At 35.0% G+C, this 16,759-nt stretch overlaps 3 protein-coding genes across 6 annotated transcripts; all 3 read right to left on the reverse strand.

The window, feature by feature from the left end:
* Nucleotides 1–715: 715 nt before the first annotated feature.
* LOC123204369 (ankyrin repeat-containing protein BDA1-like) lies at nt 716–1,655 on the reverse strand. Its single transcript, XM_044620973.1, has 3 exons — nt 1,392–1,655; nt 1,059–1,317; nt 716–729 (listed from the first exon to the last, which is right to left on the reverse strand). Exons 1-3 carry the CDS (start codon nt 1,653–1,655, stop codon nt 716–718), a joined length of 537 nt encoding a protein of 178 aa, XP_044476908.1.
* Nucleotides 996–16,262, reverse strand: LOC123204598 (ankyrin repeat-containing protein BDA1-like). Of its 4 annotated transcripts, none has more exons than XR_006499584.1 (7): nt 16,116–16,262; nt 15,139–15,393; nt 3,246–3,544; nt 2,832–2,871; nt 2,011–2,279; nt 1,392–1,852; nt 996–1,317 (listed from the first exon to the last, which is right to left on the reverse strand). XR_006499584.1 is itself a non-coding variant. In XM_044621349.1 (3 exons), the coding sequence occupies exons 1-3, from the start codon at nt 16,183–16,185 to the stop codon at nt 13,954–13,956; spliced, it is 1,437 nt and encodes a 478-aa protein (XP_044477284.1). In that variant the 5' UTR covers nt 16,186–16,245; the 3' UTR covers nt 13,861–13,953. The 4 variants fall into 4 exon arrangements, 1 of the variants encoding a protein (XP_044477284.1); XR_006499583.1 differs by having other exon boundaries at nt 1,392–1,859; XR_006499582.1 differs by having other exon boundaries at nt 1,392–2,279.
* On the reverse strand, nt 5,876–7,803 carry LOC123204597 (ankyrin repeat-containing protein BDA1-like). Its single transcript, XM_044621348.1, has 2 exons — nt 6,928–7,803; nt 5,876–6,831 (listed from the first exon to the last, which is right to left on the reverse strand). Exons 1-2 carry the CDS (start codon nt 7,549–7,551, stop codon nt 6,007–6,009), a joined length of 1,449 nt encoding a protein of 482 aa, XP_044477283.1. The 5' UTR covers nt 7,552–7,803; the 3' UTR covers nt 5,876–6,006.
* Nucleotides 16,263–16,759: the final 497 nt, after the last annotated feature.

The following is a 16,759-nucleotide window of genomic DNA, read 5'->3' on the forward strand; positions in this document are numbered from 1 at the left end:
TCCACCCCTTGTGCCTCCTTTTGCCTTGTCATTTTCTTTACACAAGCTTCTGATAATTCCTTATCTCCTCAATAATAAAAGCGGTAAAGTTGTTGATTGGATGTATGAAAGTGTTATGATCTTTTAATGATTAAAAAACAATATTTAAAATAATTTTAAATGATTTATCATTTAAATATAGTGTAAATTATTTTAACAACAAAACAACCTTAATTTGATTATATATATTATTAAAATTGATAGATAAAATTTAAAATTAAGTCTTAAAAATCAATTTAACAAAATTAAATTTTTTTACGCTGATTAGGTCAAATCCGATTTTTTATTAGGTCCAATGTTCAAATCGTCCAATTGCACATTTATTTCACTAGTCCATATTTTATTTCACATTTATTTCACTGGTTTATGCTACAACCTTGCAATAATCATATACCAAGTGCACATTTATTTCAAAATGTATGCACATTTATTTCACTAGTCCTAACACATATGTTGTGTCAGATTGAGTGATATTTTAAAGACACATGCTTTAAGATGATTGGATAGTAAGCTACATCCTTGCAATAATCATATACCAAGAGCTTTCTATAAACTCTTGCCTACTCAGCTCTTTTAGAGATGGTTTTTTCTCACCAAAACTGCCCTGCTACATGGCATTTCGGTTCGGAGCCATTGGTTTCTGGGGAGAATTGGTGGTGAGAAAGTTAAAGATATCTTAAGAAGAAAAATCTGGAACCAAAAGAGAGAAGCAGTTTGTTCTTAAGTCAACACTTTTCTTGAATGAAACATTTCTCTCATTTTTAACTAGCATTTGAATTTTGGTTGAAGATAGAAAAGCGTGGCTTTATAAGGATGAAAAAGATTACTGTAACAAAAACAATAATAAAAGTATGTTTACTTATTTTAAGTTTATAAATAAGTATATATTTAATATATAATATTAAATGATTAAATAATTTTAAATTTACGGTAAAATAATACTTAATCATATAATAAAATATCAAATGTATATTTATTTGTATCAAATGTAAATAACACAAGATCAAAGCTTCTGTAACCCTGACTAAATCTTTTCGCAATTCTTGCTGAAAACGACAAGCCCCCAGAAAAGTACTCAACTAGTGAAATTTTTCGTGAATCTCTTAAAGACGGATGATGGAGTTGAGATGCACTTTTAGCTTTAGCAGCAAGTAGAATGTCCCCAACTGCTGCATCTACCAAACCTTGACCTTGGCGATCGTAGAAGATGTCCAAAGCTGTCAAAACTTTTCTGTTCTTTATATTCACGTTCATGTATCCAATCAACAGCTTCGCCATCTTCATAATTGAGGAGAGAAGGAAATATTAGAAGCTTTTTGTAAAGAAAATGAAAAGGCAAATCGGATGCTTACCTCAGGTTGATTTGCAGATACTGCAGTATGCAATGCATTGTTTCCTTCTTCGTCCTCCCACTTCAGAATCTCTTCTTTGTTGAAGCATTGAAGCCATCCTAACAGGACTTTAAAGGCTTTTAAACTCCCGTTTTTGAGGGTGACATGTACAGCAGTTTCAGATTTAACAGTCAAATCTTCGATTGATAATGGACAAACATACAAAAAGTCAGCCAAACTGGATTCATCGTCTAGTTTAACTGCATAGTGCAAAGGAGTAACCATCCCCTTTGCTTTAGCAGGGACAACCTCATTGTCATGTTTTATCAACCATGTTACAAGTTCCTGGTACTTCTGCTCCAAATCCGAATCACGGGGACTAATCCAAATTCTGAAAAGCCCTGGTCAGGTATACCAAAGCGTTGATAAAATTCCTCTTGAACTCCAAAATGTACTATCGTAGTCATTATTTTGTCAACGAGCTGTAAACTTGAACCACAAATTTGAACATCAAATTTAAACTATGAATACAAGTCAAATTTGAGCTAAATCGAATCAAATTATTTTTTATTTGAATCAAACTCAAATCAATTTTAAATTTGGTTTAACAATCACAAACCAAAGACTGTTAGAACTCAACCTGGTTTGTATCCACCCCTTGCGCCTCATTTTGCCTTGTCATTTTCTTTACACAAGCTTCTGATATTTCCTTATCTCCTCAATAATAAAAGCGATGAAGTTGTTGATTGGATGTATGAAAGTGAGTAAAAAGAACAGTAAAGATTTGACAGCTTTGGACATCTTCTATGATCGCCAAGGTTCGCCAGATGCAGCGGTTAGGGACATTCTACTTGGTGCTAAAGCTGAAACAGCATCTTCAGTTCTCAACTCTATTGTTAGCCTATAAGACTTCCAAAAAAAAAAAAAAAATCATTAATTTATTCGGTTTACAAAATTCTTTAGTCAAGTACACCATTGCTTTAATCTGTTTTAAGATAGTGATTAAATTTGAATATGTTTGTAGGGCGACAAATTTGCTATTAAATGAAATTTGTTTTCTGTTGGATTAATTCAATTTAATATACATGTAAAAATTTATTATATCACTCACATTTTTTTAATTATATCACTTATATCAAGTGAATGGTATCGATCTAATCTAACCTCAAAAGGGATATGAACTAAATTAAGTTTAAATTGACAGGACCCATTTTGACCTGTTAAACTCATAATGTTTGAACACTCTTATGAGACTTAGGAGGTCGAGACGTATCCTGTAAAGCTGCTCAAATATTCTAACAAATACACACACATATAAATACATCTTAATTTTCGTTCAAACATGAGAATAAGATTTTTTTTTTTGTTAGGCCTCTAGTCATTAAATTTTTGCATAAGTTCACAAGATCCATATACACAACAAATATGACACCTACGAAAGATGTTCTATTGTGGCACAACCTTGAGCGGATTCACGGCTTGGCACGACCTTGGAGATATCCTGAAGGAGAAATTTCTATAAGAGTGAGTTAAAAACTCAATGAGTGGACAATTATAAAATAATTCTAGAATAACTAAATGCATATATATAAAGGAACATATAACAGCTTTGGATATCTTCTATGATCGCCAATGCTCTTTTAGCTTTAGCAGCAAGTAGAATGTCCCCAACGGCTGCATCCAGCGAACCTTGGCGATCATAGAAGATATCCAAAGCTGTCAAACCTTTACTGTTCTTTATATTCACTTTCATATATCCAATCAACAGCTTCACCATCTTCTTAATTGAGGAGATAAGGAAATTTATTAGAAGCTTATGTAAAGAAAATGACAAGGCAAAAGGAGCTATCTGTGAAAAGCACATCGTATGCTTACCTGAGGTTGATTTGTAGATACTGCAGTATGTAATGCATTGTTTCCTTCCTCGTCCTTCCACTTCAGGATCTCCTCTTTGTTGAAGCGTCGAAGCCATCCTAACAAAACTTTAAAGGCTTTCAAACTCCCGTTTTTTACAGCGACATGTACAACAGTTTCAGATTTAACAGTCAACTCTTCGATTGATAATGGACAAACATACAAAAAGTCAGCCAAACTGGTTTCATCGTTTAGTTGAGCTGCATAGTGCAGAGGAGTAACCATCCCCTTTGCTTTAACACGGACAACCTCACTGTCATGTTTTATCAACCGTGTTACAAGCTCCTGGTACTTCTCCAAATTTAAATCACGGGGACTAAGCCCTTCCTGCAGGTGCTTCCCCTCCAAAGCCAAGTGGAGGGGACTGCGCCCAAGACGGTCTCGCTTCCAAGCAAATGAAGGCTTTAAGTTTAGTATCTCCTTGGCGAAATGGATCTTTCGCTCCCTTGCAGCTGTGTGCAAGGGGGTAGTCACAAATGGTACTTGATCAATACGTTCTAAAACATAAGGATCCTCGGCAAGTGCTGAATATAATGCATCCACATTTCCTTCCATGGCAACATTCTGCAACCTCTCATCCATGTCTGTGTGGGTGTTTAAAGAAATCTTTTGCAAATTTTCTTTCAACTACAGGAGTAACAATGGTAGTTTGGGTTATAAGAATGAAAATTAGGAGTCACTGTTTGCCTTGTGCACAAGAAAGGAGAAATAAGCACCACACAGATTCCTATCTTTGGATAAGAAGCAACGAAGAAGCATCAAAACAGTGAGTCTTGGTCAATGTTTTGGACAGCTTCTAGAGTATTCCTTTCTCATTTTCCCAAATATCATAGCCATGGAAGACTAACGTCCCAATTATATGGTCCATCATCCAGGAATTTCGAGGCTCTCAACTCATACTGTCAAGATTTGTGAACGAATCATTCTTCAGTATCATTCCCTTCAATTTTGCAGGCAATTTTGCCTAGGCTCACGCGAAATAACTATCCCTTATGCGTGATACCACTTTGTACTTTAAATCCTAAATCTTAAAATCACACCTAATAAAAAATATCCCTTATAGATATTACCTCTAATGAAATTAAAGGTTTGGTTCAAAATAAATTGGTTTGGTTGGATAAAAAAGGAGGTATGATAAGGTGGAGTGGAAATTGTGAACATGAGGTCATGAAAATACGGTGGTGGGGCCTCCATGCCAATAATTTCAGAGAAAAAAACATAAAACTTGTATCTTAATCCTTAAGACTTCACTGCAATAAGGAAGTTGTATCTTGGTCCTTTTGTCGGTTCATAACAATTAAAAAATAGTCAAACAATCCAAAACAGTTCAAGTCTAAAAGTGACAAGACAGAAAGAAATTTGAAAGTTATCTCCTTGTTCTTCAAGGCAGTAAAATGAAAGAGCTCCAAAATAAGCATAAAAGTAGACCATCCAGCAACTTAACACAATGGAATTAGAGATGGCATCCTCAACATAGAGATAATAAGGGATCTCCATCCCTTTCCCCCTAAGAAAAAAATTCTCTCTCCTTCTCCTTCTTTATCTCGATTAAAAAAAATTAAAATTTTATTATGTGTTAACATATATTTATAATAATTCAAAAGGTATGTAGAATAAGAGACAAATTAAAGAGAGGATGAGTAAGAGATATTTCTATTATAGTCCTTGATTACAGAATTTTAGTCATTTTCATCCTTGTCTCATCCTCATTCCTATTGAAGAATTAGGAAGGATGGGCCACAGATCCAATTTAATAGATCAAATTGTCAATTCTAAATGAAACTTGAGGAACTTAAAACTATCTTCATTGAACTTGACCACATTAACAAGAAACAAGAGAAACAAGAGCATATCACTTAACAATCATATACTTGTTTTTTTCAGGGATTAATTCTAATCTCAGTTTCACTCCTTCACGCATCCAACCAATATTGTAAAGGTTGTTGTATACACTTGACAAACTCTCTGTTATCTTCCATAATCTTCTTCATGGCGTTCTTAGTGTTTTGGTTTCTATTCTCTTTAATCCAATGGTGAGTTTTGTTACAATTTGTTGTTTCTAGTTTGATCAATCAATGGTTGAGATTTAATAGTCTTTTGTAAAGATATCTAAGATGTCTTGTATTTTAGAATCAATAAAAGAATTCATATATTTTTGAAGATCATTTGATTGGTTTGTTGATATGTCCACCTCCATTTTGTCACGTTCAATTCGATGAACCACACTCTAATTCAGGTAAAATAAAAAAACCAGATCCCAATCATAATTATGTGTTTTGGAAAAGAATTGATATGATAATATTTTTTATAATATTATAAAATACATTTGTAGGCTGTCTTTTTATGGGTCAACCTATTCAATTATAATTTATAATATTTATTAATATTTAATTAATTTTTAAAAATATAATTTATTAATATTTTTAAAAAACCCACCCACAGGTTTTACCCGTTAAGCTTGCAAGCCTAACACAGCCTACCAAGCTTGTAGGCCTGACACAGTTCGCTTTGATCAATTCCGAGCCAACAGAGGCTTTTTCAAAATTGCAGGGCCAAAGCAAGCTGGGATTGGCGACTTTGACAGCCCTCTATTATCATTTGCAAAAGTGAAAGAAACACCTTTATTAGGTTTTTTCGGAGCAGATGTAACATTTCAAACAATGCTTACTCCAAAAACAAAACATAAACAAGCGACACAGAAAAATAAATTCACTAGCTGAATTCACATCTTGGGTTGTTCAAAGCTTCCCAGACATAGGTTCCTCCGGCGGCCATGCCATGTGAGCTTCAGTTGTTGGTAATTTAAAAATACTGTAATATAATATGCTGCAAGAAAACTTACAAGCAGAAAAATGAGAAGCAAAGGCCCTACAGAGGTCCTTTCGTTGTAGTCAAAAGTTTCAAGAATAGAAACATAATACGAAAATACCATCAAAGATATCAATCGGATAATGATTCTGTAAAATGGGAGCCCAGTCACGAGGGTGGCAATTAAGCACAAAGACGTAAAAAAGGCTGAAGAATTAAATGTCAAAAATAATAATTGGCCTAAAGACCCCAGAATCATGTTCCCTGCAAGGTGATCAAAAGGCTTTGTATTATAGATGGTACTGGCCGTCGTGTTACTGATAGCGCTGATGGTGGCTGGAGGCTGCAGATTGCTGTCCTCTTGCCAAAATCCTCCACGAGGGCTTAATGCAGCTTGATAGGTGGCTGTGGCTATCAATATAGCCACCACAAGTAGAACATTTCGGACTTCAAGTGGAACTTTATCAACGCTTCGGTAACCCAGACCAAAGCTTTTCAGAATTCTTGCAGAAAATGATAAGCCCCTGGAAGAGTTCTCAAATAGTGAAGCTTCTTCTGAACCTCTTAAAGACGGACAATGGAGTTGAGATGCACTTTTAGCTTTAGCAGCAAGTAGAATGTCCCCAACTGCTGCATCTACCAAATCTTGACCTTGGCGATCATTGAAGATGTCCAAAGCTGTTAAACCTTTACCGTTCTTTTTATTCACTTTCATACATCCAATCAACAGTTTCACCGCCTTTATTATTGACCAGATAATGAAATATTAGAAGCTTATGCAAAGAAAATTGCAAGGCAAACTGAGCTAGCAGTAAAAAACATCTGGGATGCTTACCTCTGGTTGATTTGCAGAAACTGCAGTATGCAATGCATTGTTTCCTTCTTCATCCTCCCAGTTCAGGATCTCCTCTTTGTTGACGTATTGGAGCCATCCTAACAGGACTTTAAAGGCTTTCAAACTCCCGTTTATGAGGGCGAGATGGACAGCAGTTTCAGATCTAACAGTCAAATCTTCGACTGATAATGGACAAACATACAAAAAGTCTGTCAAATTGGATTCATCGTCTAGTTGAGCTGCATAATGCAAAGGAGTAACCATCCCCCTTGCTTTAACATGGACAAGCCCACTGTCATGTTTTATCAACCACGTAACAACTTCCTGGTACTTCCCCTCCAAATTCAAATCATGAGGACTAAGCCGTTCCTGCAAGTGCTTCCCCTCCAAAGCCAAATGGAGAGGGCTACGCCCAATATGATCTCGCTTCCAAGCAAATGAAGGCCTTAAGTTTAGTATTTCCTTGGCAAAATAGGTCATTCCCTCCCTTGCAGCTGTGTGTAAGGGAGTAGTCACAAATGGTACTTGATCAATACGCTCCAAAACATAAGGATCCTCTGCAACCACTAAATATAATGCATCCACATTTCCTTCCATGGCAGCATTCTGCAACCTCTCATCCATGTCTGTGTGGGTGTTTAAAGAAATCTTTTACAAATTTTCTTTCAACTACAAGAGTAACAATGGTAGTTTGGGTAATAAGAATGAAAATTAGGAGTCACTGTTTGCCTTGTGCACAGGACAGGAGAAATGAGCACCTTAGATTCCTCTTTTTGGATAGGAAGCAACGAAGAAGCACCGAAACAGTGAGTCTTGGTCAATGTTTTGGACAGCTTCTGGAGTTTTCCTTTCTCATTTCCCAAATATCATAGCCATGGAAGACTAACGTCCAATTATATGGTCCATCATCCAGGAATTTCGAGGCTCTCAACTCATACTGTCAAGATTAGTAAAACCCTAGATGATAGATGCTTGTGAACGAATCATTCTTCAGTATCATTACCTTCAATTTTGCAAGCAATTTTGCCTAGGCTCACACGAACTCTAAATTTTAAATCTTAAAATCACACATAATAAATAATAATCCTTATATGTAATTCCTTTAATTAAGTTAAGAGTTTGATTCAAACTGAATCAGTTCGATAAGAAAAGAGGTACGATAAAGTGGAGTGGCAATCGAGAGCAGAAATTGTGAACGTGAGGTCATGAAAATATGGTGGTGGGGCTTCCATGCCAACTATTTCAGAGAAAAAAACATAAAACTTGTATCTTGATTCTTAAGACTTCACTGCAATAAGGAAGCTGTTAATGACGCGTTTTCAAAAAAGGGAAACTTAATTTTATTTCATGGTAGCCTCACGAAATTTCCTAAGAACTTCCTTTTGTCGGTTCATAACAATTTAAAAATAGTCAAACAATTCAAGGTTAAAAGTGACAAGACAAAAAGAAATTTAAAAATCATCTCCTTTTTTTCAAGGCAGTAAATGAAGGAGCTCCAAAAATAAGCATGGAAGTAGACCATCCAACAACTTAACACAATGGAATTAGAGATGGCATCCTCAACATAGGGATAACAAGAATCCTCCATCCCCTTCCCTCTAGGAAAAAATTTTCTCTCCTTCTCCTCCTCATTTCCATTAGAAAAATATTAAAATATTTATTATACGTTATAATATATTTATAATAAATATTTATAATATTTATTATATATCAAAAATATTTTCATTTTTATCTCCACTGACAAAAATTTAAATCATCTTCGTTACTATCCTTATTTTTATTCTTATCAGAAAGTCACCTTTTTTCATTTGAGAAAAGATGGAGCACAAAATTGATTTTTAATATTTGATTGGTCATCAGATTGTTTAATTATTAAAAATAATATTTTAAATAATTTATTATTAAATTTATTTTCTAAATTATTTTAATATCAAAATAATGTAATGTATTAATAAAATGATAGATAAAATTTGGACTTAAGTCTTAAAAATTAAATTTAAAAAAATTGAATTTTTAATATTGATGTGATCAAACCCCCCCACCCCCCCCCCCCCCCCCCCCCCCCCCCCCCCCCCCCCCCCCCCCCCTTATTTTTTTCAGGTATATCCGTTGCAACCACTTAATTTAATTTGATTCAAATTAATTTACGCAGGTTTAACTCAAGAACTAGTTTTCAAGTGAACCACAACTATTTTTGTTTGCGGGTGACAGTCTAATCAATTTGATTAGCTAGTCTCATTTGGTTACCATTATAAATTACAATGGAACTTCAACTCAGTCACCTTAAATTATACACATTACACGTAGTTTTAACTTTTTAATTGAGTATTCATATAATGTATTATCATGAAATTTAGATGTTATTTTATTTTTAATTCAAAATTATCAAATCACATGATCACATATTATTTGAATATCTAATTAAATATTCAAAACTAGATATAAATAACATTTCTTATAATATTTTTCTTCAAGGGAAACTGCAATAATACTTATCTGATGGATTTTTTTTATATGACAAATATTAAAGTGAATTATGTAATATTATCGTTAGAATTATGGATAAATATAATATTTTACAATTAACCTATTTTTTTAACATTATTGTATTATTTTCCACCACGTCTAAGCATTATCCATGCTTTATATTCTTATACCAGTCAATTAAATCAGTTTGCTCAGAATTTGATGATCGGTATGATTCAAACAAATGTTCAAACTTATACTAATTATTAAATAGTACCGATTCATAATTGAACTCAATTAAACGATGATTATGAATAATTTTAAATCAAAAATAAAATTTTAACCAAATAATGACATATCTCAAAACAAGTTGCAAGTAACATTGCTAAGTGGCCAGTGTACGAGCACGATGAGCGTACATAAATCATGTTGTAATACCAACTAGAAACAACTTCTCTAGAATTGTTGCCCTCCAAACAAAAATGTTGCTGCACTTTACCAAATAAAGTTTTAGCTAATTGATCTTTCTGATTGGGTGTTGTTTTGATTCGGTTCAAATCAAATCTAGTTAAATCTAATTGTAATTATATATAGTTAACGATATGTTGACTATTAGATTATTTGACATGTAGTAATATTGTTGTTTTATATAGGTTTGGATTTGATTTAAACTATTCAACCTTAAATTTAAATTGCAATTGAATGAGCCAAGTTTAATTGAAAAATTAATTACATTTTTATAATACGAGTTAACTTTAAATTAATCTAAATATTTAAGTTTGAATTGATTTAAATCAAATTTAAAATTAAATTGATTTTTTCTAACCAAGTTTAAACTTTAGTATAATGATCTCATTCAATTGTTATTTAAAGTTAACGTGGACTCGATTTACCGTTAGTTATATACAGCTGTGATATTTTAAGATTGAGTTATTAGATATTGGTATGATAGATTAGTCATGTGAATAATATTTGAGTTATTATTTTAATAACAATAAAATTATATATATTTAAATATTAATTTTTCTATTAACGGTGTAACAGAATATTTTCAATAATCGGCAAGGAGGTACTGTTACTGGCACGGTGGGAATTATCGTATTTGAAATCGTAGATTCCATCGCTTGCCTGCTGCAGAGTTACTTCTGATTTCTTCCCAGTGACCTTTCTTTTTCTAACTGCACTCACAAATTTTTCTACTCTGCACGCGCCCATAAACCAGCGTAATCCCCACTCGCTTCCTGCCAATTTGCAAACCGGACCGGCTAATTCGACGGAGAATGGGCAAATACCCTGATCTTCCAGAACCGGAACACTTAAAAACCGTCATTAAATGACCATAACACCTTTAAACACATACACTAATGAATCGTCAAAAGACGATCGTATATACATAGGTAATAAACATTTTAACTCCCTTGTCTTAAAATTTATTACTGTAACATGTCAAATATCTAAAAACTTGAAATATTTATGCGCATAGTTGGGAGTTGAGATCCCATTTGAATGGTGAAAGAGACGAGTCCATTAAATATATCCAGAGAGTTGTTGTAACATTACAAGCAATTACAAAACATAAACAAGTGGCAGAAGCACTCTATAAATTCACTATTACTATTTACAGCTGATTTCCCATCTTCGGTTGTTCAAAGCTTCCCAAACGTAGGTTTTTCCGGCGGCCATGCTGTGTGAGCTTCGAATTTTTGTCAACTAAGACCAATGGGATACAATATGTTGCCTGAAAACCCCAAGGATAGGAATTAAACCCATCCAGATGATCGACCAACTATAAATACTCTAAAGACACCTTCTTTCGTCGATCATTCCCTAACAAAACTATGTGAAGAACATACAATAAGGCCATCTTTATTGCATCAATGTCGTCATCCCCCCACGGCCTCGATAAGAAAACACGCTCTAAGTCATGATACTGTACCTTCGGACAACCTCGAAAGTACGTATCTCTGATCCTATGACTGGAGGAGCGAGGAATATATGAAGAAATATCAATGCGTCGACTAAACGAAAGACCCGTCACCAAAGCAAACTCAAACGGGCTAAAACGAACATCAACCCCGCTAATCCAAAACCAAAACTCATCTCTGGCAGAGAATCGATGTAGTTGTCGTAGTATAAATGAATGAACTAATATACCAGAGAATTTGGTCTCGGGTAAACGAAGAAGATACCCGAAACATGTCCTCTTGAATAGTCGTAACTGCTCCGGGGTCAGTATAGACATAATCCTAGATAATGTTGTGCGTTGTGCACGACATATCAGATCTGTCCGGAAGTGTCTGGACTCATCGGGGATTCGCAGCTCGCTTTCAACACGTCTTCTTTTGCGAGAAATATCCTGCGAAAATTTACAAAATTCATTAGCCATTCATAAATAGCAAATATATAAACAAATGTCTTCATGGAAAATCATAAAAAGAAAAAAATACAAAACAATAAAAGAGGCGATTGAAAAATTTTAAAAATAAGATTTCAAGATTGTAAAACGGTGAAATTCAAAAAAAAAGAACTGAAATTCGAATTTTAAAAGTTGAAAAACCCTAAAATGGCAACAATCGAGAAATTCTTCGAAAATCTGAAAAGTACAAGTCGATATATCGTTAAACGATGAAATTCAAAAAAACGAAACTGAAATTCGAATTCTAAAGATTGAAAAACCCTATAATGGCAACAATCGAGAAATTCTTCAGAAATCTGAAAAATACGAATCGATATATCGTAAAACGATAAAATTTGAAAAAACAGAACTGAAATTCGAATTCTAAAGGTTGAAAAACCTTAGAATGACAACAATCGAGAAATTATTTAGAAATCTGAAAAATACGAGTCGATATATCGTAAAATGATAAAATTTTAAAAAAACGGAACTGAAATTCGAATTCTAAAGGTTGAAAAACCCTAGAATGGCAACAATCCAGAAATTTTTCAAAAATCTGAAAAATACGAATCGATATATAGTAAAACGGTAACATTCGAAAAAACGGAACTGAAATTCGAATTCTAAAGGTTGAAAAACCCTATAATGGCAACAATCCATAAATTTTTTAGAAATCTGAAAAATACGAATCGATATATCGTAAAACGGTAACATTCGAAAAAACGAAACTGAAATTCGAATTCTAAAGGTTGAAAAACCCTATAATGGCAACAATCTATAAATTTTTCAGAAATCTGAAAAATACGTATCGATATATCGTAAAACGGTAAAATTCGAAAAAACGGAACTGAAATTCGAATTCTAAAGGTTGAAAAACCTTAGAATGACAACAATCGAGAAATTTTTCAGAAATTTGAAAAATACGAATCGATATATCGTAAAATGATAAAATTCGAAAAAACGGAACTGAAATTCGAATTCTAAAGGTTGAAAAACCCTAGAACGGCAACAATCGAAAAATTTTTCGGAAATTTTAAAAATACGAAGTCATTATATCGTAAAATGTGTCCAAGAGGCACAAAAATCGAGAAACTTAATCTAAAATTCTAAAACTACATATTGAAAAATCTTAAAATAGAAAAAACGGATATAAAATTCGAAAACTACGCGTCCAGAAACCCTAGATGTGAAAAATATCAATTTACCCCCTGAAAAAATATCTATTACAAACAGGTCCAATATTTATCCCTTGCCCCTCAGTAATTCTCGAAGTTCTACCGCCCCTGCAGTTTCAAAATTGTTAATTTTCCCCCCAATCCACTGTGATATGGCAAATTTCAGAAACGCCTGCAGTGGACTAAAAATAACCACCAGATCCCTAATATTTTTAAAAAGCCACTTAACCCCCCTAACCACTATCACAGTGGGTTGTTCTTCTGCGACGGTGGAAAACACTGTTCCACTGTCGCACTGCCGATGAACACCGATGCGATTTTCGGCCAAAAATTGCTCATTTCGACCTCCAATTTCAACATAAATCGAATCTAGATATGCTTTAACACAAAACCCCTCAACCAATTTAACAAAAACAGCCAAAAATCAACACATATTAAGCATTGTTCAAACCGCAAACCCTAATATTTCAAACCGCAAATTCTCACTCAAATCTCAATAATATGGACAATAAGTTGATTCAAACAAGATCACGGAAGATATACTAACCTTCTTGACCATTTTCGGTCGCCGGAGAGCAAGAAAATCGTAGGAAATGGCTTCACAGTGGGACGCCGGTTCACAGTGGGAGAAAAGTCTATTTTTTTTGGATTTGCACAGTGATTATGGGCATTTAACAGTGGGAATTATGAAATTTTGGCTTGTTTATATATAGGGGTAGTTTAGACATTTCACAAATGTTGGGTATTTTTGCTTAAATATGTATTTTTTGGGTATTTTCGCTTAAGCCCCTTTACTTTTGTCTATTTTTAATAATTTCCCAAAAATTTATTACTGTAATATTTCAAATATCTGAAAACTTAAAATATTTATGTGCATAGTTGGGAGTTGAGATCCCATTTGAATGGTGAAAGAGATAAGTTCATCAAATATATTCAGAGAGTTGTTGTAACATTACAAGCAATTACAAAACATAAATTCACTATTACTATTTACAGCTGATTTCCCATCTTCGGTTGTTCAAAGCTTCCCAAACGCAGGTTCTTCCGGCGGCCATGCCGTGTGAGCTCCGAATGTTGGCCAGTTAAGAAAACTGGGATCCAATATGTTGCCTGCCAACATACAAACAGAAAAAAGAGAAACAAGGCTGCGCTGTCGCCTATAGTTTCAAGAATAGAAAACAAATAAGAAGCTTCCATCCAATTTGTCATAAGGAAACTGAAATTGAACAATGGGAGGTCAGCTACAAGAATGGAAATAATGCGCAAAGACGTAAAAAAGGCCAAAGAATTAAATGTAAAAAATGAAAATTGTCGGAAAGACTGCCGAATCATCTTCCCTGCAGCATGTTGTTCTGTATTAAAGATGGTGCTGGTGGTGTTACTGATACCAGTGTTGTTGGCTGCAGGCTGCAGATTGCCGTCATCTTGCCAATATCCTCCGGGGGGGCTTAATGCTGCTTGATAGGTGGCTGTGGCTATCAATATAGCCACCACAAGCAGTACGTTCCGGACTTCAAGAGGAACTTGATCAACTCTTTGGTAACCCTGCGAGAATCCTTTCAGAATTTTTTCTGAACACGTTAAGCCACCAGAAAAGTACTCGGCTAGTAAAGTTTTTTTCGAATCTCTTAAAGACGGAAGATGGAGTTGAGATGCAGTTTCAGCTTTAGCAGCAAGTAGAATGTTACCAACAGCTGCATCTACCAAACCTTGACATTGGCGAAGGTAGAAGATGTCCAAAGCTGTCAAACCTTTACTGTTCTTTATATTCACTTTCAGATATCCAATCAACAGCTTCACCATCTTCATAATTGAGGAGAAAATGAAATATTAGAAGCTTATATAAAGAAAATGACAAGGCAAATCGGATGCTCACCTCAGGTTGATCTGCAGACACTGCAGTATGCAATGGATTGTTTCCTTCCTCGTCCTTCCACTTCAGGATCTCCTCTTTGTTGAAGCGTCGAAGCCATCCTAACAAGACTTTAAAGGCTTTCAAACTCCCCTTTTTTACAGCCACATGTACAACAGTTTCAGATTTAACAGTCAAGTCTTCGATTGATAATGGACAAACATACAAAAAGTCGGCCACACTGGATTCATCGTCTAGTTGAGCTGCATAGTGCAGAGGAGTAACCATCCCCTTTGCTTTAACACGGACAACCTCACTGTCATGTTTTATCAACCATGTTACAAGTTCCTGGTACTTCTCTTCCAAATCCAAATCACGGGGACTAAGCTCTTTCTGCTGGTGTTTTCCCTCCAAAGCCAAGTGGAGGGGGCTACGCCCAAGATGGTCTCGCTTCCAAGCGAATGAAGGCTTTAAGTTTAGTATCTCCTTGGCGAAATGGATCTTTCCCTCCCTTGCAGCTGTATGCAAGGGAGTAGTCACAAATGATACTTGATCAATACGCTCTAAAACGTTGGGATCTGTTACGATCCTAAATGCAAGGTATGGGACTTGAATCCCACATTGGAAAGTATGGGCAACTAATGTGGGGTTTATATGGCCTTGGGCTCTCCCATCTCAATAGCTAGCTTTTGAGGTGTGGTTCTCCTAAGGTTCGTATCATTTGGTATCAGAGTCATCACCATGTCTCTCAGTTGCAATCGTGCGGCGCGGGTGGTGACGCCGGCATTGCAGTGTTCGCCCGGGGCTAGTAGGGAGCTAGCGCACAGCCAGCCCGCGTGGGCGCCGGGGCTGCGGAGCGTGGTGGTATGTTACGATCCTAAATGCAAGGTATGGGACTTGAATCCCACATTGGAAAGTATGGGCAACTAATGTGGGGTTTATATGGCCTTGGGCTCTCCCATCTCAATAGCTAGCTTTTGAGGTGTGGTTCTCCTAAGGTTCGTATCATTTGGTATCAGAGCCATCACCATGTCTCTCAGTTGCAATCGTGCGGCGCGGGTGGTGACGCCGGCATTGCAGTGTTCGCCCGGGGCTAGTAGGGAGCTAGCGCACAGCCAGCCCGCGTGGGCGCCGGGGCTGCGGAGCGTGGTGGTATGTTACGATCCTAAATGCAAGGTATGGGACTTGAATCCCACATTGGAAAGTATGGGCAACTAATGTGGGGTTTATATGGCCTTGGGCTCTCCCATCTCAATAGCTAGCTTTTGAGGTGTGGTTCTCCTAAGGTTCGTATCAGGATCCTCTTCAAGTATTGAAAATAATGCTTCCACATCTCCTTCCATGGCAGCATTCTGCAATTTCTCATCCATGTCTGTGTGGGTGTTTAAAGAAATCTTTTTGCAAATTTTCTTTCAACTACAGGAGTAACAATGGTAGTTTGAGTTATAAGATGAAAATTAGGAGAAATAATATCTTACAGTTTATAAAAAATAATTTTATTATCTATTAATTAAAAAAATAATTATTTTTTTATGAAACTTAAATATGATGATTTAATTTTTTTAATATTCATTCTAATGAATTTTATTATAGTAAAATTTTTTAAATAATTTTGAATTAAAGATAAAATAATATTTAATCACATAATAATATATTAATTATATATCTAAATTAAAGTATATATACATAATATTACTTTTAAAATATTAATACATGTATGTATCTCTAACTGAAAGATATCCAGAATATAATAAAATATATAGTATTTAAAATAATATAACTAATGATATTAATAAGGCCAAACGACTATTATATTCTGGATGAAAATTTTCTTTCAACTACAGGAGTAACAATGGTAGTTTGAGTTATACGATGAAAATTAGGAGTCACTGTTTGCCTTGTGCACAGGACAGGAGAAATGAGCACCACAGATTCCTCTCTTTG

The sequence above is a fragment of the Mangifera indica genome, chromosome 20 (assembly GCF_011075055.1).
Source record: "Mangifera indica cultivar Alphonso chromosome 20, CATAS_Mindica_2.1, whole genome shotgun sequence".
NCBI classification, from domain to species: domain Eukaryota; kingdom Viridiplantae; phylum Streptophyta; class Magnoliopsida; order Sapindales; family Anacardiaceae; genus Mangifera; species Mangifera indica.